The sequence below is a fragment of the Anomaloglossus baeobatrachus genome, chromosome 4 (genome assembly GCF_048569485.1).
Source record: "Anomaloglossus baeobatrachus isolate aAnoBae1 chromosome 4, aAnoBae1.hap1, whole genome shotgun sequence".
Classification (NCBI taxonomy): domain Eukaryota; kingdom Metazoa; phylum Chordata; class Amphibia; order Anura; family Aromobatidae; genus Anomaloglossus; species Anomaloglossus baeobatrachus.
The window spans coordinates 18,625,400-18,652,652 of NC_134356.1; the positions used below are offsets into that span (position 1 = coordinate 18,625,400).

Sequence of the window (27,253 nt, forward strand, 5' to 3'; positions counted from 1 at the left end):
GCTTCAACTAGGTAGCTTTTTTTTCACAAGGGTATCGGGAAAAAATGCAACATAAAATATATTGTCCATTTTCTCCTGAGTACGCAGATACCTCATATGTGGTGGAAATCAAATGTTTGGGCACACGGCAGAGCTCGAAAGGGAAGGAGCGCCATTTGAATTTTTGAACGCAAAATTAGCTGCACTCATTAGCGGACGCCATGTCGGGTTTGAAGACCCCCTGAGGTGCCTAAACAATAGAGCTCCCCCACAAGTGACCCCATTTTGGAAACTAGAGCCCTTAAATAATTTTTCTAGATGTTTAGTGAGCACTTTGAACACCTGGGGGCTTCACAGAAGTTTATAACGTTGAGCCGTGAAAAGAAAAAAAAAAAAAATTACCACAAAACTGTTGCTTTAACTAGGTAGCTTTTTTTTCACAAGGGTATCGGGAAAAAATGCAACATAAAATGTATTGTCCATTTTCTCCTGAGTACGCAGATACCTCATATGTGGTGGAAATCAAATGTTTGGGCACACGGCAGAGCTCGAAAGGGAAGGAGCGCCATTTGAATTTTTGAACGCAAAATTAGCTGCACTTATTAGCGGACGCCATGTCAGGTTTGAAGACCCCCTGAGGTGCCTAAACAATGGAGCTCCCCCACAAGTGACCCCATTTTTGAAACTAGAGCCCTCAAATAATTTGTCTAGATGTTTGGTGAGCACTTTGAACATCTGGGGGCTTCATAAAAGTTTATAAAGTTGAGCTGTGAATTTTATTTTTTTTTCTTTTACCACAAAACTGTTGCTTCAACTAAGTAGCTTTTTTTTCCACAAGGGTATCAGGAAAAAATACACCATGAAATTTATAGTGCATTTTTTCCTGAGTACGACGATACCTCATATGTGGTGGAAAGTAATTGTTTGGGCGTATGGCGGGGCTCAGAAGAGAAGGAGCACCATTTGGCAGCAAAATTTGTTTGAATCATTAGCGGATACCATGTCACGTTTGGAGACCCACTGAGGTGCCTAAACAGTGGAGCTCCCCCACAAGTGACCCCATTTTGGAAACTAGACCCCTCAAGGAGTTTATCTAGATGTTTGGTGAGCCCCAAGGGGCTCCATAGAAGTCGATAATGTTGAGCCATGAATACAATTTTCTTTTGTTTTACCACATAACTGTTACTTGAACCAGGTAGCTTTTATTTCACAAGGGTATCATAAAACGTTAAAAAACGTATTGTGCAATTTCTCCTGAGTACGCAGATACCTCACATGTGGTGTAAAGTAATTGTTGGGCGCATGGCGTGGCTCAGAAGAGAAGGGCACCATTTGACAGCAAAATTGGTTGGAATCATTAGCGAACGCCATGTCACATTTTTAGACCCCCCCATGGTGCCTAAACAGTGGAGCTCCCCCACAAATTACCCCATTTTGGAACTAGACCCCTCAAGGAATTTATCTAGATGTTTAGTGAGCCCCTTGTACCCCCAGGGGCTCCACTGAAAGTTGATAACGTTGAACCGTGAAAATTATTTATTTTTTGTAAAATTTTTGCAGCAACAAGGTAGCTTTTTTTTTTCTTTTTACAACGGTATCAGGAAAAATGCACCATAAAACGTATAGTGCAATTTTTCCCGAGTACGCAGATACCTCATATGTGGTGGAAATCAATTGTTTGGGCGCATGGCGGGGCTCAGAAGACAAGGAACGCCATTTGACTTTTCAAACGCACAGACGCAGTGCACTGATCGGCCGCTGCAGGAGGCACGGTCGGATGAGATACAAAAAGCGCTGGGGATACGGAAAAAAAAAAAAGTCACGCCAAAAATTGAGTAGGGATGCTGATCCGCGCTCAGCGGGACGCACGGACAGATGCGATACAAAAAGCGTCAGGGATACGGAAAAAAAAGTATCGCATCAGTCCGTGCGTCCCGCCGAGTGCTGATCAGGGATGCAGATAACGGATCGGCATCCCTGCTCAATTTTTGGCGAGACTTTTTTTTCCGTATCCCCAATGCTTTTTGTCACGCCAAAAATTGAGCAGGGATGCCGATCCGTTATCTGCATCCCTGATCAGCGCTCGGCGGGACGCACGGACAGATGCGATACAAAAAGCGTCGGGGATACGGGAAAAAAAAAGTCCCGCCGAAAACTGACCACGGATGCAGATACGTTATCTGCATCCCTGATCAGCGCTCGGCGGGACGCACGAGGTGTAAAAATGGACAGGGGATAGAGGAAAAAAGAAAAAAAAAAGTTATACTCACAGTACCCAGAGGATTAGCAGGAGGAACAGCTTTACAGCAGCAGCAGGCAGGAAGTTGGACAGCTCAGCAGAAGACCCAGGAAGAAGGACCCAGCGATGGAGGTAGATGTGATCGGCCGGTGAAGACAGGTAAGAGGACGTCGGGGGGGACAGCAGAGGGGGGGGGGGACAGCAGAGGGGGAGGGGGAAGGGGAGAGCAGAGGGGGAGGGGGAGAGCATAGGAGGAGGGAGATACCGGAGGAGCTGCAGAATAGAGATGGCGGGGGGCAGATCGGGATGTCGGGGGGGCAGATCGGGATGTCGGGGGGGCAGATCGCAGGGGGGCACGGGCAGGGGCCATTACGGGAGCGCGCAGGAGCAATCACAAGAGCGCGCAGGGGCTGCAAGGAGAGCAGAGGAGGAGGGAGATACCGGAGGAGCTGCAGAATAGAGATGGCGGGGGGCAGATCGGGATGTCGGGGGGGCAGATCGGGATGTCGGGGGGGTAGATCGCAGGGGGGCACGAGCAGGGGCCATTACGGAAGCGCGCAGGAGCAATCACAAGAGCGCGCAGGGGCTGCAAGGTGAGCACAATACTCACCGCTCCTGCTGACAGCAGCGGCAGCAGCAGCGGTGGCATGGTACCACTAGTACCAGCCAGCCAGTGCTGCACGCTGCAGACATGTTGGGGGAGGGTCCCCAGACCAGCACAGGCCTGGGAAGGGCGGCCACCGTCAGATCAGACCGCCCCACTGCACACTGATTGGAGCAATTGCGCGTCATAGCACGATCGCTCCAATCAGTGCTGCAGGGGCTGGGGGCGGCATGTTTGAGATCCACCTATGATCTGCTGTACCTGCTACAGCACATCATAGCCGGATCTCATAGTATTGCACTAATTCCGGCATTATTTTTACCGAAATCAGTGCGAAAGATGTGGTTGGCGGTTCAGATTTGAACAGCCAATCACATCGATCGTCGATGGGGGGTGGCGATGCCACCCCCCCTGGGGTGAAGCAAAGATCCCCTGCTGTAAGAAACAGCAGGGGACATCATTTGAAAGCCATTGCTATGGCCACGGCAATCAAATGAACTGTAGGCCGTAAAATTACGTCCCTGGTCGTTAAGTCACGTTAAAATAGGACGTAATTTTACTGCCCGCGGTCGTGAAGGGGTTAATAGTTTTCTTTTTCCCTCCAAAAGAACAAAGAGATGTTTCTGTGTGCACTAGTTTGGTTGTAGCTACCATCACCTGAGTCGTAAATACCTAGCTTTCAGCCAGATCAGATAGTCCCCAGGCGATCTCCATCTCTGTGCTACTGATGGTGGGGAGAGGTTTAGGAACCTTAACAGTTAACATGACAGGGGTGTCTGATAGTCGCCTTTCCATTGCTAACACCTGGGCATGATGCCATTTGTCAATTCACAGGTGATATCAACACCAAAAGTATTACCCCGATTGTCATAGCACCAGGATAATCAGGAAGAACTGGGGAAAGCGGCAGAATCTGTGCATTTAATGGATGCACCACTTCTGGGATGACTGCAGGCTACTATTTGTAGGCTGGGAAGGGTCAAATAAACATGGCTCTTCCCAGCTTGATAATACCAGCCCCCAGCTGTATGCTTTACCTTGGCTATTTATCAAAAATAGGTAAGAGGCCATCCCGTTTTTTTAAAATAATGTACAAAATCAGGATGGGATCCCATCTATTTTCGATAACCAGCCAAGGAAAAGCAAACAGGTGAAGGTAGCATCCCACAGTTGTCTGCCTTACCTGTGCTGGTTATCAAGAAAAGCTAGACCTCACAGCAATTTTATTTTATTTATTTCATACGTATATGTTTGTATAGCATTTGCTGCCATTTTTCATCCTTCTGCAGCCCCCCAGCAAATACTACGACCATTTAACTGCACAGAAGTTTGGATCGCCTTTGACTTACATGGAGTTTTGTGTCCTCGGTCAGGTCTGGGTCTTCAACCAAACTTTTAACTAAACTGCGTCCGAACCTGGCGAAACCAAACTTCTACGAATCGGCTCATCTCTACTTGTAATGTATATACATGCCTATGTGACTGGCTAATGTCTATATCTCAAAACAGGAGAGCAGCGACCGTAAATGTACTGAAAACAGAATACAAAAAATCTGCAACCAGAGATACAGATTATAAAAATAATCACAATCTGGTTTCAATCAGTTTAAAAAATGTATGTGACACATTCCCTTAAAGTAAAATACACCTAAAAATAGTATTGGAGCAGCAGCGGGGGAACGAGGACAGAGGTGAGTGTGGAGCTGCGGTGAAATGAGGAGAGGTGAGCACAGAGCAGCGGGGGGACTGAAGAGAGAGGTAGGAGCTTGGTTTTTTAGGAGGGGGGTGTTTTTTTTAAAAAAAATCAGTGCGTACACGATGGCCGGTGAACAGAGGCCATGGGTAGGAGGGCAGCATTAAACATAGAGCATGGGGGGCTGGCAGCATTATACATGAAGGCCTGGGGTGAATTATAAAACATGGAGGACTGTGGTGCAGTATAATATATGGAGAACTATGGGAAATGCATTTTAATACATGGAGGACTATGGAGGTGCATTCTAATATATGAAGGGTTATGTGGGACCCTTTATACAATATGGAAGGCTATGTGGGGGCCATTATAGTATTTGGAGAATTATATACGAGGGGGGACAAAGATAATAGCATGGGATGGGAATGTTTTGTGCTGGGGGAAAAGGGCTTACTCTCGTCACCCAGCTTTCACATGCTCTGATATACATCTCTCAGCATCCAGCTTTCCCATGCTCTGCTATACATCTCTCAGCATCCAGCTTTCCCATGCTCTGCTATACATCTCTCAGCACCCAGCTTTCCCATGCTCTGCTATACATCTCTCAGCACCCAGCTTTCCCATGCTCTGATATTGGAAAGTTGGGTGCTGTAGGAAAGATGTATAACAGAGCATGGAGAAGTTGGGTGCCAAGGACAAGATGGCTATCAGAACATAGGAAAGCTGGGTGCTGATAGAGGAATTTCAGATCATGGGAAATCTGGGTGCTGAGGGTAAGAGCCAAGTGTTAGTGTCATTATCCCGTACCCAGAGTTTCAGTGTCATTGTTCCGTACCCCAAGTGTCAGTGTACGTAGAGGGGGGGCCAGGTCTGAACTTTGCACCGGGGCCCATCAAACTCTAGTTACGCCACTGGTAACGACTCCTGGCTCTCTGTGCTGCTTTGCCCCGGGCACTGTTGTGGGCCACAAGACTTAAAATCTTCTGCCCGGGGGATTCTGCTGGCAGGTCGTGAAGTGCCCACCAGCCTAGGGCACTGCACCCTGAGATGTGCGCAGGTCCTGAGGGAGCTATGACCTTCTCCCCTCAGCGACCGTGTTCTCCTGCGCCTCACTTGGTTCCCAGTGGTTTCTCGACTGCTGTATGTGTATGTGGCTCCTCTCTCCCCAGATCAGTTGCCCCGCCTGCCTGAGCACCTGACCTAGTGGATGGGAGGCCTCAGACGATGTGGTGACCATCCCAAATGACCATACCCTAACCCCATCCCGGTGAGAGGACAACTGATTTATGTATGTTTGTGGATTGCGAATGACCGTCACTGATCTCCTCCTTACCCGGGATGAATACTGCACCTCTGGTGAGGCGAAGTACCCTGTGGTGATTGAAGCCTCAGGGGCGCTACACATGCACCCCATATAGCACTGTATAGCCTTCCTATAGAGCTGTATGGGTCCATATGTTGCTGTTAGTGATGGGGGATTTTCTTATTTTGCTGCACAGACTCCATATTGCGCTGAAAAGAAGTTTATATCAGACGTCCTGACACCGCGGGTCACAAAGAACAAAGAGCGGGAGAAACTCTCAGCAAATCAGCACGGAGTATGGCTCTGGCTTCGCCTATAGGCGACATCAGATTAGATCCCCAAACAGACGCTAAGGCTATGTGCGCACGCTGCAGTTTTAATGGCACCAGAACTGCAACCAAAACTGACACCTTGTCACAGAGAGCCTGGAAATGTAAAAAAAAACAAAAACTCGTAATGATGAACGATGCTGAAGGTGGTTTCTTATTCATCCACTTTCTTATTCAGCAATTTAGTATTTTCAGGTTTTTTACAGATTTAACAACAAAAATAACACATGACAATAATAAAATACAATGCACTGATGTGCCCTAATATAAAAGCACTTTAAATCTGCCACAAAATTTATAAAACTGGCAAAAAAATGGCCATCAAAGTGGGCACTGAAGTATGTTAGTGAAAGTGTTAAATGGCTTTGGGCCACTGATCGCAGACCATATTTACATATCTAGTGATGCCCCTAATTAAACTCAGATCACTCCAGCCTAGCCCAAAGGGGTTATGGGCATCAGGACTGGCATCAAAGTGGGCAATCTATGAAAACTGTGGTTTTGCCCACTTTGATGCCAGTTTTGATGCCCAGAACCTGTTTGGGCCAGGCTGGAGTGATCTGAATTTGATGTGTGGCATCACTAGGTATGTAAATGTGGGGTGAGATCAGTGGCTCAAAGCCATTTAACCCCTCAAAAACACCAGTTACTTATTCAAATTTGTGAAAATTGGCTGTGTGCCCAATTTGATGCCAGTACCCTTTTGAGCCAGGCTCGAGTCACTTGGATTTGATTAGGGGCACCACTAAATACGCAATTGTGGTGCTAGATTAGTGGCCAAAAGCCACTTAACCCTTTCAATAACATACTTCGATGCCCATTTTTTTTGCCAGTTTTATAATTTTTGCTGCTGATTTTAAGTGTATTTATGTTAGGGCACATCAGTGAGTTGTATTTCATTATTGTCATGTGTTATTTTTGTTGTTAAAAATGTAAAAAACTGAAAACATTAAATTGCCGAATAAGAAACTGATAAATAAGAAACCAACTTCAGCATCGTTAATGACGTTGCGTTTTTGCCTTGTTTTTGTTAATGCGTTTTTTTTAGAGGAGACAAAATATGATAGGATAATGGATAGATAACTAGAAAAGATAGAAAAATTATAAAGGATAGATAAAGAACATATAGAATATGTGTGGCTATTGGAGTAATATAAGGAGTTAATGTCAGCTGTGATTTGACAAAAAAACAAACCTGCCTCAAGCCCTAGGATAGTAATGGGGAGGCGCAAATGAGATCCACCATATTCAACCCTATAGGTCAAAAGAAAAACACAAACACGAGAGAAATGCTTTATTTGAAATAAAATATGCGCACACCCTCGTTCACCCCCGCAGGTCCGACATAATCCACACAACCCACGAGGATCCTCGGTTCTGCTACATCATGATGCTGTAGTGAAGGAAAACGTGACCGATCACTACAGCCTCTGGGACACTGACAGCAGCTGGAGCCCTCGGCTATGAGCAGCGGTGACGTCACTGAAGTCACCGGAGTTCACACCTGGAGACTCCCGGGGTATCATGTGACCGCCGGTCACCTCTGCCGGATTGCGGGACACGGCGGCAGGGCAGCCGGCAATCAGGTCACCGGAGTTCACAGCCCGATTATCACCACATCCGCTCCTCTCTACAGCAGCAGCCTCACATTGTATAATTACACAGCAGGGCCACACATAGGTCTGTTACCCCCATATACTCCTGAGTGCTCCCTATATACATCCATACAAGGCCATATACTCCTGAGTGCTCCCCATATACATCCATACAGGGCCATATACTGCTGAGTGCTCCCCATATACATCCATACAGGGCCATATACTGCTGAGAGCTCCCCATATACAGCCATACAGGGCCATATACTGCTGAGTGCTCCCCATATACATCCATACAGGGCCATATACTCCTGAGTGCTCCCCATATACAGCCATACAGGGCCATACACTGCTGTGCACCTTCCATGTTGTCTACATCCCATATTGTACTATTTACACCCATTTAAAGCTTTATCACAGTAATATTCAGTTTTACTCCAAAACAGTCCAGTATTATAATATGAAGAGTCCATACAGCGCTGTATACAGCAATATAGCGTGATCGTATCAATCACTCCCGGCCTAAGATCAACCGAATCACCGCGTGTTACCGACAACAAAGAGCGGAAACTCTCAAAATTCACATTCAGCGCTCAGTCAATCAGTAAAGCTCTGGCTCCGCCCATAGACGCTGTGAGTTAACCCGTTAATTCCCGCGATGTTCAAAAGCCGCCTCTAGAGCAGCACAGACTGCAGTGATCGAGCGCAGTTTCATTACATAGAACTGTGGAAAGAGAACAGATGTAGCGATTCCGAGGAGCATTATCAGCTCCGCCCCCTCCTCTGATTGGCTGAGCGCAGAACTGTTAAAGATTTTAAAACTCCCGCTCATTGTCCAGTTATTCTCTAGTAAGCATCCATATACTGCTATATATCCCCATATAATACATATACCGCCATATATTTCCAAATAGCTTTGTATGCTGACATTGCCATATAACCCCATAGCTCTGTATAGTGCAGTATATTCCTAATCTAGTCCTGTATACCGCAATATTGTGCTACACATCTATAAAAAAAAGTGCTGTATAGTCAACTATAACCCTATATACCGCCCTATTGTGCTGTGTACCCCATACAGTTCAGTATAAAGCTCAGATTAGACAATGTGGTGGTTCTTAGAAGAGCCTTTGTGGTGCGGAGCAGCGGTGGTGATCACTTGGCGCTGGTGTACTTGGTGACGGCCTTGGTGCCCTCGGACACGGCGTGCTTGGCCAGCTCTCCGGGCAGCAGCAGGCGCACGGCGGTCTGGATCTCCCGGGAGGTGATGGTGTGGCGCTTGTTGTAGTGCGCCAGGCGGGAGGCTTCCCCTGCGATGCGCTCGAAGATGTCACCGACGAAGCAGTTCATGATGCCCATGGCCTTGGAGGAGATGCCGGTGTCGGGGTGCACCTGCTTCAGCACCTTGTACACGTAGATGGCATAGCTCTCCTTCCGGCTCTTCCTCCGCTTCTTGCCGTCCTTCTTCTGAGTCTTGGCCACGGCTTTCTTGGAGCCCTTCTTGGGCGCTGGGGCGGACTTGGCGGGATCAGGCATGATGAGAGCAGAGAGATCTCTTCACTGGAGAGAGAATAATGATCCTGCTCCTCCCAGAGCGGCCGTATTTATAGCCCGGCCATGCAAATGACACTGCGGTCACATCGCTGTTCTATTGGGTGACAAAGGCATGTGACCAGTTTAAACGTCATGATCACCGCCCCCTGCAGCTCATTGGTAGATCCACAAGTCTCATTTACATGGATGACTTCAGATTCAGTCAATGACAGGAGAGGAGGGCGGAGCAGCAGCTTATAAAACCCTCCGGAGCCGGCACAATACTCACATCCTCACGATTTTTCTATTTGCTGATATTTGAACGCTCAGAGTAACATGTCTGGACGCGGCAAACAAGGAGGGAAGACCCGAGCCAAGGCCAAGACCCGCTCATCCCGGGCAGGACTGCAGTTCCCGGTCGGCCGTGTGCACAGGCTTCTCCGCAAGGGCAACTACGCCGAGAGGGTGGGCGCCGGCGCTCCGGTCTATCTGGCCGCTGTGCTGGAGTATCTGACCGCTGAGATCCTGGAATTGGCCGGCAATGCCGCCCGGGACAACAAGAAGACCCGCATCATCCCCCGGCACCTGCAGCTGGCCGTGCGCAATGACGAGGAGCTGAACAGGCTGCTGGGTGGGGTGACCATCGCCCAGGGAGGCGTCCTGCCCAACATCCAGGCCGTGCTGCTGCCGAAGAAGACGGAGAGCAGCAAGAAGGGCAAGTGACGCCGCTGACCCCGCATCCTCCACAACACAAAGGCTCTTCTAAGAGCCACCACCCCGTCCTCACAGGAGCTGGCCCCGTCCTCACAGGAGCTGGTGCCGTTCATTTCTGCTGTGACCCTTCTGTGTTGTCATATGAACACTGCAATGTATGGAGTAGTGATGGGAAATCTAGTTCATTTTGGTATTTAGTTCAGTATTTCTCTGACCCGATCCTGTGAGGAGCTGACAGGAAATGCATCATGTGACCTGTGAACTAAATTAACTATATATGAACTCACTCACGAACTACCCATCACTAGTATGGAGAGCATAATCTATAGTGGGGGGCGCAGAGTAACAGCTGCTATGACCTTGCTCCGGGGAGTTTGGGCCGGTGATGGGCAGATGCTGCTACATGCGGCTCCTTATAAGTCCACTAGTGCAGGGCGATCCAGTGTTACGGTCCTGTCCTCACTCCCCATGTGGCAGCGCAGTGTGGGAATATACAGCAATTTATATGGAGCATGCAGCACTATATGGTGGCCACTACATGCAACACTTGGATTGATGGCTGAGTATCAGTTTAGCTTAAGCTTTTTTCTATGCTTTTTAACCGTCATCATGTTTACTTTTTAAACTTAGAGTGTGGACTTAAAATTTACTATTTTTAATTTCCTGTCTCCATATTTTATGTTATGGTGGACATTTACATATCATGGATTTTTCCTTTGATTTTGTAAAATGAGATTGATGGCATTTTTTTATTCCAATGACTAGTAATATAGTGGTGTGTATATCTAGCGCTGTATAAGAGATATCCTGTAATTCTCCCCGTACAGTGCAATATACCCCCCAGGTACAGAAAAGTCTTTTCTGCTCACTGTAAATTCCAGGAAACTCCAGGAGGTGCAGGGAGGGCTGAATGTCAGTGATCCGGGAGTCCACAGCATGTGATGGAGAATTCCACAGCGCGTCCAGATGAATAGAAAAGACGTTTATTTTCAATTCTTAACATTTATTCAAGTACAAATAAAAGCTTCCGTCCTGTCTGCCGCAAGTTATCAGGACGTGCAGCTGGAATCCCCCTCACTCCATGTAGAGCTGTATACCGCCACATGTTCACCCTCAGAGCGCTGAATACCCATAAGTACAGCGGATCTTCACTCCCAGCCCCACAGGAGCAAATGAGAAACTCCCGCCCGACACCGCGTGTTACACAGACCATAGAGGGATGAGCCATTGTGCGGGAACTTCACATTCAGCCTAGTTCTAGCTCCGCCCAGTGTTAACCCCTCAGTGCCCGCACTTTTCCCAGGCAACAGCACCACTTAGCGGACGATTCATATCCATTCAACAGTATCATAACAATATCATAGCCAATCAACAGTAAGTTATAAGCGCCGCCTAGTGTTAACCCTTTGTAGCAATTCATCCCTCTATAAAACATTAATGATTCGAAAACGTATAAGCATTATTCCCACAGACGCTTTTAACCCCTTATTGCTCGCGATTTACCCAACCGCCCCAGAGTAGCAGACCGCAGTGATCGAGCGCAGCGCCCCTCCCCCCGCAGCAGGAGCTGTAGCTTCTCAGAAGATGTGGGCGGCTCTGAGAAGAGCCTTTGTTTTGTTTGTTTCAGCAGAAGTATTAACCCCCGAAGCCGTAGAGAGTGCGGCCCTGGCGCTTGAGCGCGTACACCACGTCCATGGCGGTGACGGTCTTCCTCTTGGCGGTGCACGGTGTAGGTGACGGCGTCACGGATCACGTTCTCCAGGAAGACTTTCAGGACGCCGCGAGTCTCCTCATAGATGAGGCCGGAGATGCGCTTGACGCCTCCTCTGCGGGCGAGACGGCGGATGGCGGGCTTGGTGATGCCCTGGATGTTGTCCCGGAGAACCTTCCTGTGCCGCTTGGCGCCGCCCTTCCCCAGACCTTTCCCTCCTTTGCCGCGTCCAGACATCTTCCACGTAGTCAGCAGAACACTATGACTGACGAGCGCACAGTCCTCCTTTATATAGAGCGAGGGAGGACCAGAAAAAGAACAGGAATGATGACGTAATTCCGAGGCGGGGAATTTATATAATCGGCTCCGCCCCTCTTATGCTGATTGGCTGAGCGCAGAACTGTTAGGGATTTTGAATTTCCCGCTCATTGTCCTGTTATTTTTCCTGCTTCTACCGCGATTATGTTAAATATAGACACAACCTTCATTCCAGTAAACTCCATATAGTGCTGTATATTCCAATATTATTCTGCATATCGCCATATACTGTTATATAACCTCCATATAGTGACATAAATATTACTGCTGTACACTCCCACATGGTGCTGTATACCTGCATACATTAGCCATATACATACAACATATTGATCTATAAGCCCATATAGTACTAACGTGTATAGTCCTCATATGATCCTGTATACCTCCAAGTACTGTTGCAGACTGCCATATTGTGTTATATAACACGCACCAATAAATCATCGCCTTCCCACGGAGCTGGATTTCTCCTCTGCATTTAGTCCCGGCAGTAACTATCCGTGCTCCGCACATGATTGCACTCAGGCATTACTGGGGAGCTGGACTTTGTCTCCTCACAGTCCTGATTAGCGCCATATAGTGCTGTACACCCTGTATCCATTGTACTACAAATCACCATGGAGCATATTACATCCATATTGTGCCATGCCTCCTAAGTCTGTTGTATTCCTCCATGTAGGACTATCTCCCCATATAGTGCTCTATAATCGTAATATAATACTCTGTATCCCCATATAGCGCTTTATTATTATTATTATTTATTATTATAGCGCCATTTATTCCATGGCGCTTTACAAGTGAAAGAGGGTATACGTACAACAATCATTAACAGTACAAGACAGACTGGTATAGGAGGAGAGAGGACCCTGCCTGCGAGGGCTCACAGTCTACAGGGAATGGGTGATGGTACAATAGGTGAGGACAGAGCTGGTTGCGCAGTGGTCTACTGGGCTGAGGGCTATTGTAGATACTTTATATTTCCAGACTATCGTGTAGGGGCCGATATCAGATCAGAGACTGCAAATCACAGCCCCAGATAAACCAGTAACAGGCGAGATTATCTCCACTGCACGGAGCAGCCTCATCCCCCGCACTCCCTGTGCTACATTACAGATATGTAGCTAGAGATCAGCGGCGCCAGCTCCTGTGATGAATGGGTGGTGGCTCTTAGAAGAGCCTTTGTGGTGCGGAGCAGCGGTGGTGATCACTTGGCGCTGGTGTACTTGGTGACGGCCTTGGTGCCCTCGGACACGGCGTGCTTGGCCAGCTCTCCGGGCAGCAGCAGGCGCACGGCGGTCTGGATCTCCCGAGAGGTGAAGCGTTTGATGCTCCCGCTCTGCAGTGGCCGGTAATGCCCCGTATAACATGGAGGAAGCAGTGACTGCAGGAGCGGAGTCTCGGTGCTGAGCGGCCGCTGCTCACTCTCCTGACAGCGGCTTTTCCTTCTACATTCAGATATTTCACATTAGAAGCTGCAAAAACAACAACGGAGATTGGAAACCGAGAATTAGAGGAAGAAGAGGAGCTGAAGCGTCATCAGCCGCAGTCCTCTGTGCGGTCCGCCTCCCGGTGACTGCGGGGGATGTTCCGGCTGCGGGAGATCGGGTGCAGTCCTCACTTCTGGAGAAATAAAAATGATTGTGATAACGAAGAACGACGACGAGAAACACCGGACACTGAAGGGTTAACAGACAGAGCAGGTGGTGAAAATCGAATTTGAACCTTCCCGCTCAGTGGCCGATAGCTCCTCCCACTCTTTGTCTCCATCGTGTAACACGCGGCCTCAGGGCGGTCGTTCTGCTGATATTTCAACATCCGCCGATTCCCAGCGCCCGACACAGATCTGTGCGATCTGCAGACGATGAAGTTGTTTCTCTTTCTCACGAGTCTTAACTAATTACAAACATGGCACTATTGGAACAGAGCGAATTTCACAGACCGATACAATCTCCGCCCGACCTGCAGATATTCTCCAAGCAGAACAGCAATCTGGAGTGCGGATCCCCCTGCGACATCCCCAGATGCCACAGTCCCCAGATGCCACAGTCCCCGACATCAGACACCGGATCCCAATAACCGCATCACAAGGCGCATGAGTATGGCAGCGGAACCTTCCTCCGTCCGTCACTGATCGCTGTGATCCTGACGGGATCAGTGTCGGCTCTGAGAAAAGACTGTTAGAATAAGTCGGTCTGGAGGACAATGGAAAAAAAAAAGTTCCACCATCAAGAGGGCGCCGCATATTAAGCGGCTCCAAGTAACAGGACAGATGGTAAGAAACCAGCGGTGCGATTATCCAGATCCAGGCGGACGCTGCGGCTTGTGCTGACGGAACAGAGAAAATAAGCAACAGGAGCCTCCGCAGCGCCGCCCGTCACATGTAGAGACCGCGCCCCGGACACTGCGGGGAATGAGGAGAATCAGAGACCAGGAATCAGCTCGTCTGAGGGAGGATGTGGTGGCTCTGAAAAGAGCCTTTGTGTTGTGCTCGGGGGTGCGGGACAGATCTACGCCCTCTCCCCGCGGATGCGGCGGGCCAGCTGGATGTCTTTGGGCATGATGGTGACCCTCTTGGCGTGGATGGCGCACAGGTTGGTGTCCTCGAACAGCCCCACCAGATAAGCCTCGCTGGCCTCCTGCAGGGCCATGACGGCCGAGCTCTGGAAGCGCAGATCGGTCTTGAAGTCCTGGGCGATCTCTCTCACCAGGCGCTGGAAGGGAAGCTTCCGGATCAGCAGCTCGGTGGATTTCTGGTAGCGGCGGATCTCCCGGAGAGCAACTGTCCCCGGCCGGTAGCGATGCGGCTTCTTCACGCCGCCAGTGGCGGGAGCGCTCTTCCTGGCGGCCTTAGTGGCCAGCTGCTTGCGGGGAGCTTTCCCTCCGGTGGATTTACGGGCGGTCTGCTTAGTTCTGGCCATAGCTCTGTATAGAAGAGAACAGAAGTGATGAGAGGAGCAGCGGGAGCAGAGTATTTATCCTCCTATGCGCGTCCTCATTGGCCTGTTTATAACCGCCCCCTGCACGCAATTAGTTGCTACACATAAAAGAAAACTATCTAGCCAATAACCACCTGAGGTGTCTGACCAATTACTTTTCGATGAAGCACCGCCCCTCAGTAACCCCGCCCCTCAGTCTGCCCGCCACGCTTGTAACCCCGCTTTTTCCTGTGCTGTGTGTCATTGGTCTGCAGAAACACGCCCCCTGTACTCTATTAGTTATGACACAAAAGAAAATAATACAGCCAATAATCATCCTATGTCTCTGACCAATCAATATTCAGAAGAAGCTCTCAGAAGAAGCCCCGCCCTTTAGAATCCCCCTCGGTAACCCCGCCCCTGTTGTAACCCTGTTTGTGTCCCTTCCCCTCAGTGGTCCCGCATCTCCCCCCTCCCATGTTGCGCTCAGCTACTCACTCATTTCCCGCCGCTCTAATAAACAGTGTCACTTCCCGGCTACACGCGGCTCTGGAGCCACCAATGTAACTGCAGCTCCATCTCCCCGCACACAGCGCTGTACAGTGCAGCTCCCGCATTATCACTACATCCCCCGGCAACAATCATCTACCGCCCCCTGTACACGAGATCACCGTGCAGATCTACATAGCGAGAAATACAAATACTGGTCATAGGGGGACAAGAGTGACACAGCTCTGCAGGACAACGTGGTGGCACTGATCATACAGCTCTGCAGGACAAGGTGGTGGCTCTGATCATACAGCTCTGCAGGACAAGGTGGTGACACTGATCATACAGCTCTGCAGGACAAGGTGGTGGCACTGATCATACAGCTCTGCAGGATAAGGTCGTGGCACTGATCATACAGCTCTGCAGGACAAGGTGGTGACACTGATCATACAGCTCTGCAGGACAAGGTGGTGACACTGATCATACAGCTCTGCAGGACAAGATGGTGGCTCTGATCATACAGCTCTGCAGGACAAGGTGGTGGCACTGATCATACAGCTCTGCAGGACAAGGTGGTGACACTGATCATACAGCTCTGCAGGACAAGGTGGTGACACTGATCATACAGCTCTGCAGGACAAGGTGACGGCACTGATCATACAGCTCTGCAGGACAAGGTGGTGGCACTGATCATACAGCTCTGCAGGACAAGGTGGTGACACTGATCATACAGCTCTGCAGGACAAGGTGGTGGCACTGATCATACAGCTCTGCAGGACAAGGTGGTGGCACTGATCATACAGCTCTGCAGGACAAGGTGGTGGCTCTGAGAAGAGCCTTTGTGGTAGGAGGACAGAGCGGCTCCGCTTATTTCTTGGCCGCGGGCTTCTTGGCTTTAGTCGCCTTCTTAGCCGGACTCTTGGCAGCTTTGGGTTTTGCCGCCTTCTTAGCCGGACTCTTCGTCACCTTCTTGGGCTTTGGAGCAGTCTTCGGCTTCTTGGGGCTCTTTGCCGCTTTCTTGGCGGCTGCTGCGGGCTTCTTGGCCTTTTTCGGGCTTTTCTTGGCCGCGGCCGGAGCCTTCTTGGGCTTCTTCGGAGATTTGGCCGCTTTCTTGGCTGCCGGCTTCTTAGGCTTGGCCGCAGCTGCTGGCTTCTTCTTGGCCGCCTTGTCCTTCGTCTCCTGCTTCTTGTTGAGCTTGAAGGACCCGGAGGCGCCGCTGCCCTTCACCTGGAGCAGGGAGCCCTTGTTGACCAGAGCCTTGATGGCCAGCTTCAGGCGGCTGTTATTCTTCTCCACATCGTATCCTCCGGCAGACAGAAGCTTCTTCAGGGCGGCCAGAGACACCCCACTGCGCTCCTTGGAGGCGAACACGGCTTTCATGATCAGGTCGGAGGCGCTGGGACCGGAGGATTTGCTGCTTTTCTTGGCGGCCCCGGATTTCTTCGGCGCCTTGTTCGCTTTAGCGGCCGGTTCGGCGGGAGGAGGAGCGGCGGCCGGTGCGGTCTCTGCCATCGTATGAGCGCGAAATAAACAAAAAAAATCTCCTGAGAGAAAAATCACTGAGGACAGAGCTGGAGGCGCCTTTTATACATAGTCTTATTGCGCACTGATTGGCTGCTGAGATGCACCGTCCTGAGCTTCTATTGGCTGCCACTCAGCACAGGCCCCGCCTTCTCCCGGCTGAGCCCAGTGAAGCTCCGCTCTCCTCTTGTGCTTCCCTGCCCGGGATAAAAGCTCTATATTATCGTCTACAGCCGGACGGGTGAGGAGCTTCCGCCATCACTTCTCCTCCGCCATCATCTCCGCGGAGCGTGTGTGGCCGTCACTGCCAGAGATGCCGGGAAAGAGCGGAGAGGATCCCGGGATCAGCGCCGCCGTCCTCCCGATCTGCTCATCACTGAGTGTCCGGGAAGATAAACCTGCTGCGGGAGCTCGTCCTCCTATTCCCGGCTCTTGTCACCACCACAGGGATCTTCACTACAATATATATCGTGCAGGAAGCGGATTGTACGATGTGGGGGCGACCTGGAGCTGCTGAGAGCCCAGAAGGGTAACACAGGCGATGGCCTCCGCTGCCTGCACCTCCCGGAGCTGGAATATAAATCTATCCCGTGTGTGCAGAGTATTGGGGGGAGGACACGTCTCACATTAGTGGATCACACCCGGAGGAGGATGAGTGCGATCTCCGGCACAAGATTGTGTCTTATCCTCTGCAGCTTTTAGCACAGCTGTATATAGAGTACAGCACCGAGCACAGCTGTATATAGAGCATAGCACCGACACAGCTGTATATAGAGAACAGCACGGAGTGCAGCTGTATATATAGCACAGTTGTATATAGCGCACAGCACCGAGTGCAGCTGTATATAGAGCACAGCACCGAGTGCAGCTGTATATAGAGCACAGCACCGAGTACAGCTGTATATAGAGCACACCTGTATATAGAGCACTGCACCGAGCACAGCTGTATGTAGAGCACTGCACCGAGCACAGCTGTATATAGAGTACAGCACCGAGCACAGCTCTATATAGAGTACAGCACTGAGCACAGCTTTATATAGAGTACAGCACTGATCACAGCTGTATATAGAGCACAGCACCGAGCACAGCTGTATATAGATTACAGCACCGAGCACAGCTGTATATAGTGTACAGCACTGAGCACAGCTGTATATAGTGTACAGTACCGAGCACAGCTCTATATAGAGTACAGCACTGATCACAGCTGTATATAGAGCACAGCACCGAGCACAGCTGTATATAGATTACAGCCCCGATCACAGCTGTATATAGAGCACAGCACTGAGCACAGCTGTATATAGATTACAGCCCCGATCACAGCTGTATATAGAGCACAGCACCGAGCACAGCTGTATATAGATTACAGCCCCAATCACAGCTGTATATAGAGCACAGCACTGAGCACAGCTGTATATAGAGAACAGCACCGAACACAGCTGTATATAGAGCACAGCACCGAGCACAGCTGTATATAGAGCACAGCACCGAGCACAGCTGTATATAGAGCACAGATCAGGTTATACAGGGTATAGAAGTCATATATATATATACATGGTCTCGCCTCTTTCTTCCGCAGCTCGGTGTTCTCGGTCGCTCCTTCCTATGGCTCCTGCGCTTCTTCTCTGCTTCTGGCTCATTCTTCAGACTTTCTCTCTGTATGTCACTGAAGGGATCTGTGCAATACATTACACCTCTCGTCTTCTCGCATTTACCTATTCCTTGTGCAATAACATTTCCTTTTGGACATGTGCAATATTTTATCAGGACATTTCTATTTTTTTCATATAATATCTATTTTTTTCTCTTTGTATTGATTGGTATTTTCCGCTCAGACATACACAACATTTTTTGCGGTTTCTTTTTTGGAAATATGGTTGTTTATTTATTTGATGAAACAAAAGTGACCTGCTCATATTGGATTCTTCTGACCTCTTGTGGTTATTCTGGGAATTGCAGCTGTTTGAAGAATAAGTTGATCATTATGATGCCATTCGTTCTACAAATTAATCATTTTTTTGTATCTATTCCTGTGCTTCTGTGCTTTGGGCATATTGAGGAGGCGCATTTAAGTATATCCCCATTTTACTATCATGTATGGTTTTTTTTATTTATTTTCTAATAAAAAATAGTTGTAATCATTGTTTGGCTATAAGCTGTTTGTAGCTTTTCTAGTTTAGAAGTAGTTAGTATCATTATATTGTCCATTCATCGTTTTTATAAAGTGTATAGAGCAATGTGCAGAGTATAAACACCAGTGTATAGATAATCTGCAGCTGGAAACTGACGCTTCACAGTGTCCTCCCTCTTGTTATGTAAGTGCAGCATCCCTTTCAGATTCAATTTCCTTGTTTGTTTGTTTTGCTGTTATAACGCCCTGTATTTATTCCATATCTTTCGCACTTGTTAGTTTAAGCAAAAGTAGCTCCTTAGGGAGAGTGGTAAAGATTTCTTTGTAATGGAGACTAGAGATGGACTTGTCTTCTGGTCAGATGCAGCCTCACCAGCAGTCCTTTTAATTTGCATCTAACAAGAGAGGGCTCTATGTAATAAAGAGAGGATGCTGATTAAAAAGAAAATACTCTATATACTAAGCGACGGAGCTATATATAACAAGAAAGTTCACTATATACTAAGGGCCAATGCTGTATATAACAAGCTCGTTTACTATATTCTTAGAAACAGCGCTAAATATAACCAGGAGTTTCACTATATACTGTGGGACTATGCTGTATATAACAAGCTGGTTCACTATATCCTGAGGGACGGCACCATATATAATAAGAAGGTTCACCATATACTGACAGATGGCACTATATATATAATCAAGAAGTTTCACTTTATACTAAGGGTCGGTGATAACTGCAAAACCTCCTGAGTTGTCTATAGGGCTACCTGTACGTGTCCTATGGACTACATAGGTAAGACCCTAAGAGATTTCCGGAGGCGGGTGGGTGAACATCTCTCGGATATCCGAAATGGGCGAGACACGCCAATCTCTCGTCACATTAATATGGCTCATTGTGGTGATCTAACTCATGTTCGGTTTTCTGTTTTGGAGGTGGTCAGACCTAGCCCTAGGGGAGGCGATTTCAATAGGACATTATTGCAAAAAGGATCAGCGTGGATCTTTAAAATGGGTTCATTGGCTCCGAGAGGGCTTAATGAACAGCTTTCCTTTTCTTGCTTCCTTCCCATGTAGTGTTGAGTGGAGTCCCGAATCGTTCTGGATAGTCCCTATGCCTTACTTTGGATGACCCTTCTCTTTAGAGGGATGGAGCCATATTGATGGCCAATATTTATAGAATCTTTATGTTGCCCTTGGGATTTTTGCTCCAGATGTGCTTTCCCAATGGGAACATGGGGGGTATATCTGGTTGCAATTTTTGGTATTTTTGGGGTGGAGATAATCCGTTTATCAATTTGTCCTCTGTGTATATAAATATGCTATATCTATACTGCATTACACTTTACTATATATCACTGTATTAAGAATATTCAATAGTTATTCATATGCCTGGCATTGTAAGCGGGGACCCCAATTGCCATGGCACCTGTATCCTTAAATCAATTTTTAAGTTTTGAGTAGTAATGTAGGGGCATGTCAATAAAGTGGGTGTATTTCATTTGTTATCTATGACTATCTATGTTTCTATTAGTGCCCAGTATCAATTTTTGGCTGGGAACGGTGCCTCTATCTTTAAATTGTTTATTCTAGGCGATAATACAGTGATATGCAGGGAGGATTGAGATAGAATGTCTCCTGCATACTACTGCGTGTGTGTGGTAATTCCTCAGCAGGATCATATGATTTTATCTAATTATGGTGCTTTGACATCAGGGGTCCCGCGTGCGCTATTGTACTCAATGTGGTGCCGCCGGGCCACCATCTGTGTATGTGTGTTGCCCGGGAGATCGGGCATGCGCACCTGCGGTCTAGCCGGCTGAATGTGGGGCCGCCAGGCCCCCGTCTATGCGTGCGCGCAGCCTAGGAGATCCTGGGCATGCGCGCCTGCGATACTAATGGCGGTGCAGGACCGCCTTAAATGCCGGTGCGGCCGGACCCCGTTCATGCATATTGCCCGTAGTATATCGGGCATGTGCATCTGCAGGGAGGATGACATTTGCATGATTAATTTGATTATACCCAGCTGCCTCTTGCTATTTAAATCCACTGTGATATGCAGCTCCATGACGCCTTGCTCTGGACTGTGGCAGCAATATACCTACAGCATTGACTGTCTGCTATGGATCCCTGCTGATGGCGCCATGGACCTGCATATGTGATACCTTATCTCTTTGGGCGAGTACCTTATTGTTAATTATTATCACGTTTCCATACCACATGTAGTGCACTTTTAAATTGTTTGTCTTATTGTAATTCCCTTGGTTGCTGATATAGTGTATTTATCTTTTAGCCTCCTGATGAACCATACGTTTTTTGTATGGGGAAACGCATTGGGGGGAGATAATCTGTTTTTCAATGAAGTTGACGGCTCACTTTCATCAATAATAAGGGATTGTCTGGAGAGCACCTCTATATACCTCCTTGGATTTATATGGACTGAAATCTTCCTTCCATACTATGTGGCGCTGCCTGAACCATTGTTTGTGGTCCCAAAGATAAGTTTGTGCTCTGACTTTATCCCTTTCATGTGAACCCGCTCTTTGGACAATTGTATATGTTCATTGTACATTTTTGTCCTTCTGTCTATATGCAAGCAACCGGTTTGGTCATTTTACCTATAACTATATTTGCACGTTGGTGGTATGTTTACCTACATTCTAATAAAAAATTTATATATTTGGAATAATTGAACTAATTACTGCTTGATAATATTCCTGGGACAGCTGGAGGCTGGAATTACTAGGGAGGGAAGAGCCATAGCTATTGGCCCCTCCCAGCCTGGAAATATCAGCCTTCAGCGACCCAGAATTGGTATATAACATTAGATGCAGCAACTCATCCCGCTTGCCTTGATGGGGTTGAAGTGATGGCCCAGGGAGGCCGCCGGCTGTGTAGTCGTGGCAGCACTGTATTCACGGCACATCCCTGGCTTCATCACTTCTTCAATGCAGGGACAGTGTGTGTCAATATCTTCATCGGCCGATGCATAAAGAGTCTTCAGGCAAAAGTTGAGATGCAATAAAACCTACATTTATTCACACAGGAAAAACAACACTCCGGTCAGCAGAATCCGGCAGAATTGGTGGAGCTGGGGACAACCTGCCCAAACGCGCCCTCTGGTGGGGATATGCCCTAGATACTCCTCTTCTCCGGGCTCCCACTCTCCGGTCAAGCACACACTGGGACCCACACCAGCGGAATAGACCCTGAGGTTGCGTCCACCTCCTTATCTCCGGTGTCCCCTGATGTTCCGCTCACACACTCACATCTGCCGCTCAAGATCTTCCCTATCTGCTGTCCCGGATCCTTCTCTTCCCACACACACCCTGACTCCCCCTAGATATCCGGCAGACTCCTCCTCCCCGGTGGCAACAGCCGTCCCACCCGGCCACTAGGGGGTGCCCTAACACATCACATAAAATATTAAAACATTTTTAATAATAACATTTCCAGGTCTTTCAGTAGGGGGTTATGGCCACCCACTACAGGGTGGCAATATATGGGGTTAATATCAGCTGTGATTTGACAAAAAAAAACAGCTGCCATCAAGCCCTAGAATAGCAATGAGGAGGCGCATATGAGACTCCCTATAATTAACCCTATATATGAATACCCTGATTCTCTCCCCCCCCCCCCAGGTCTGTGAGGAGCGGTGACGTCACTGAAGTCACCGGAGTTCACACGTGGAGACTCCCGGGGTATCATGTGTGATGTCGGTCACCTCTGCTGGATTGCGGGACACGGCGGCAGGGCAGCCGGCAATCAGGTCACCGGAGTTCACAGCCCGAATATCACCACATCCGCTCCTCTCTACAGCAGCAGCCTCACATTGTATACACAGCAGAGCCACACATATGTCTGTTACCCCCATATACTGCTGAGTGCTCCCCATATCCATCCATACAGGGCCATATACTGCTGAGTGCTCCCCATATATAGCCATACAGGGCCATACACTGCTGTGCACCTTTAATGTTGTCTACATCTCATATTGTACTATTTACACCCATATACAAGCTTTTTCATAGTGATATTCAGTGTTACACCAAACAGTCCAGTATTAGTATAATATGAAGAGTCCATACAGCGCTGTATACAGCAATATAGTGCGGACATATCAATCACTCCCGGCCTGAGAAGAGCACCCGAATCACCGCGTGTTACCGACAACAAAGAGCGGAAACTCTCAGCCATAGGGCGGGAATTTCAAATTTAACGTTCAGCCAATCAGCAGTCAGTAAGGCTCTGGCTCCGCCCACAGACGCTGTGTCAACCCGTTACTGCCCGCGATGTTCCCAGCCGCCTCTGGAGCAGCACAGACTGCAGTGATCCAGTCATTTTCTAGTAAACCTCTATATACCGTAATACTGTAATCTCCATATGCTGCATATACCATCATAAATCTCAAAATACTTTTGTATACCGACATAGATCTGTATAGTGCAGAATATTCCTAATCTAGTTCTGTATACCGCAATATTGTGCTACACATCTATATAAAAAGTGCTTTATATTATAGTTTAACTCTATATATCGCGCTATTGTGCTGTATATTCTGTTTCTCCAGTATCAAGCTCTGCTGTAGACAATGTGGCGGCTCTTAGAAGAGCCTTTGTGGTGTGGAGCAGCGGTGATCACTTGGCGCTGGTGTACTTGGTGACGGCCTTGGTGCCCTCGGACACGGCGTGCTTGGCCAGCTCTCCGGGCAGCAGCAGGCGCACGGCGGTCTGGATCTCCCGGGAGGTGATGGTGTGGCGCTTGTTGTAGTGCGCCAGGCGGGAGGCTTCCCCTGCGATGCGCTCGAAGATGTCACCGACGAAGCAGTTCATGATGCCCATGGCCTTGGAGGAGATGCCGGTGTCGGGGTGCACCTGCTTCAGCACCTTGTACACGTAGATGGCATAGCTCTCCTTCCGGCTCTTCCTCCGCTTCTTGCCGTCCTTCTTCTGAGTCTTGGTCACGGCTTTCTTGGAGCCCTTCTTGGGCGCTGGGGCGGACTTGGCGGGATCAGGCATGATGAGAGGAAAAGATCTCTTCACTGGAGAGAGAATAATGATCCTGCTCCTCCCAGAACGGCCGTATTTGTAGCCCGGCCATGCAAATGAGCACTGCTGTCACATCGCTGTTCTATTGGGTGACAGAGGCATGTGAGCAATGTGACGTTGGCTCTCTGCCCTCTGCAGCTCATTGGTGAATCCACAAGTCTCATTTCCATGGATGACTTCAGAGTCAGTCAATGACAGGAGAGGAGGGCGGAGCAATAGCATATAAAAGACGCCGGAGCCGGCACAATACTCACATTACAGTTCTTTACCTGCTGATAACGCAACGATGTCTGGACGCGGCAAACAAGGAGGGAAGACCCGAGCTAAGGCCAAGACCCGCTCATCCCGGGCAGGACTGCAGTTCCCGGTCGGCCGTGTGCACAGGCTTCTCCGCAAGGGCAACTACGCCGAGAGGGTGGGCGCCGGCGCTCCGGTTTATCTGGCCGCTGTGCTGGAGTATTTGACCGCTGAGATCCTGGAATTGGCCGGCAATGCCGCCCGGGACAACAAGAAGACCCGCATCATCCCCCGGCACCTGCAGCTGGCCGTGCGCAATGACGAGGAGCTGAACAGGCTGCTGGGTGGGGTGACCATCGCCCAGGGAGGCGTCCTGCCCAACATCCAGGCCGTGCTGCTGCCCAAGAAGACGGAGAGCAGCAAGAAGGGCAAGTGACGCCGCTGATCCGCATCCTCCACAACACAAAGGCTCTTCTAAGAGCCACCACCCCGTCCTCACAGGAGCTGGCCCCGTCCTCACAGGAGCTGGCCCCGTCCTCACAGGAGCTGGCCCCGTCCTCACAGGAGCTGGCCCCGTCCTCACAGGAGCTGGCCCCGTCCTCACAGGAGCTGGCCCCGTCCTCACAGGAGCTGGCCCCGTCCTCACAGGAGCTGGCCCCGTCCTCACAGGAGCTGGCCCCGTCCTCACAGGAGCTGGCCCCGTCCTCACAGGAGCTGGCGCCGCTCATCTATTGTGTCTGGATAATGCTCGTGTTTATGGAGAAATATATCAACGGTGTATTAGAATGGTGGCACTGTGTAAGTGGTATTAATGGTTTATAATCTGATACGGATTCTCTGCTCCGGTCTCTTATATACACGATTCTCTCCACCACCATTTATGTTCTGCAATGGGAGGCGCTGAGTAACAGCCGCTGTGGTGACCTCCGGGGAGTTGGGACCTGTGATTCTCGTCGTGCATTAGTTTGGTATAATGTGGGCACATGCCGCTTCTCTACCTGCCGCTCCCGAAGACCTCACTGCCCATGCGCAGCGTGGTGCATGGACACAGCCGCTCACACTGGATCTATATACAATCATTGCAGACAATGTGTGATAGGAAATCCCATCCCTGTATCTCTGTTGTTATATCCCGCCATATCGTACCATGTATCGCGCCCTATATAGCGTTATACAGCCCACACAGAGCACAGCCGCCTCTATATAGCGCTGTACAGACCACACAGGAGCACAGCCGCCTCTATATAGCGCTGTACAGACCACACAGGAGCACAGCCGCCTCTATAGCGCTGTTCAGACCACACAGGAGCACAGCCTCCTCTATATAGCGCTATACAGCCCACACAGGAGCACAGCCGCCTATATATAGAGCTGTACAGGCCACACAGAGCACAGCCGCCTCTATATAGCGCTGTACAGACCACACAGGAGCACAGCCGCCTCTATATAGAGCTGTACAGGCCACACAGAGCACAGCCGCCTCTATATAGCGCTGTACAGAGCACACAGAAGCACTGCCGCCTCTATATAGCGCTGTACAGAGCACACAGGAGCACGGCCGCCTCTATATAGAGCTGTACAGGCCACACAGGAGCACAGCCGCCTCTATGTAGCGCTGTACAGACCACACAGGAGCACGGCCGCCTCTATATAGCGCTGTACAGAGCACACAGGAGCACAGCCGCCTCTATATAGCGCTGTACAGACCACACAGGAGCACAGCCGCCTCTATATAGAGCTGTACAGACCACACAGGAGCACAACCACCTCTATATAGCGCTGTACAGACCACACAGAACACAGCCGCCTCTATATAGAGCTGTACAGACCACACAGAGCACAGCCGCCTCTATATAGCGCTGTACAGACCACACAGGAGCACAGCCGCCTCTATATAGCGCTGTACAGAGCACACAGAAGCACTGCCGCCTCTATATAGCGCTGTACAGAGCACACAGGAGCACGGCCGCCTCTATATAGAGCTGTACAGGCCACACAGAAGCACAGCCGCCTCTATATAGCGCTGTACAGACCACACAGGAGCACAGCCGCCTCTATATAGCGCTGTACAGAGCACACAGGAGCACAGCCGCCTCTATATAGCGCTGTACAGACCACACAGGAGCACAGCCGCCTCTATATAGAGCTGTACAGACCACACAGAGCACAGCCGCCTCTATATAGCGCTGTACAGGCCACACAGGAGCACGGCCTGCCTCTATAGAGCGCTGTACAGACCACACAGGAGCACAGCCGCCTCTATATAGAGCTGTACAGACTACACAGGAGCACGGCCGCCTCTATATAGCGCTGTACAGACCACACAGAGCACAGCCGCCTCTATATAGCGCTGTACAGACCACACAGGAGCACGGCCGCCTCTATATAGCGCTGTACAGACCACACAGGAGCACAGCCGCCTCTATATAGCGCTGTACAGACCACACAGGAGCACAGCCGCCTCTATATAGAGCTGTACAGAGCACGGCCGCCTCTGTGAGCGCTGAGGTTTCTGCAGACACTGAGCACATGAGATGTGAGCGGCGTCACTGCTGTATGGAATATACGGGATAATAATGGAGACACTTGTGGATTCCTGAGATCCCATCAGCCGCGACAAGCCGCCTCCTGCGCTGCCCTGACCTCCTCTCTCCATACAGCAGCGGCGCCGCTCACACTTCATACACTCGGGGTTTGCAGACATCTTGGCTCTTCCAGAGGCGCTGGATTCTTCTGTGGATTCTGCGGGGATTGGACGTGTTCACATTTGCTGTATGCGGAGTCGCTGCTCAGTTCTCTTTATGCTGCACAGACCCCATTATAAGCCTCCATATAGCGCTGAATATAAACCTACAGAAGAGACAGTCACTCAGCCCCTGACACCGCGGGGCGCAGAGGACAGAGCG

General features: G+C 49.5%; 3 protein-coding genes across 3 annotated transcripts; all 3 read right to left on the minus strand.

The window, feature by feature from the left end:
* Nucleotides 1-14,522: 14,522 nt before the first annotated feature.
* LOC142301059 (histone H3-like) lies at nucleotides 14,523-14,939 on the minus strand (the record flags this gene model as incomplete). Its single annotated transcript, XM_075342078.1, has 1 exon — nucleotides 14,523-14,939. A coding segment is annotated over one exon (417 nt), but the record flags the coding sequence as incomplete, so codon positions are not given.
* A 1,347-nt stretch (nucleotides 14,940-16,286) lies between these two features.
* LOC142301060 (histone H1.01-like) lies at nucleotides 16,287-16,931 on the minus strand. Its single transcript, XM_075342079.1, has one exon. The coding sequence runs from the start codon at nucleotides 16,929-16,931 to the stop codon at nucleotides 16,287-16,289; it is 645 nt and encodes a 214-aa protein (XP_075198194.1).
* Nucleotides 16,932-23,699: 6,768 nt separating this feature from the next.
* Nucleotides 23,700-24,080, minus strand: LOC142301061 (histone H2B 1.1). The gene has a single exon (XM_075342081.1). It carries the CDS (start codon nucleotides 24,078-24,080, stop codon nucleotides 23,700-23,702), a length of 381 nt encoding a protein of 126 aa, XP_075198196.1.
* Between the last annotated feature and the right edge of the window lie 3,173 nt (nucleotides 24,081-27,253).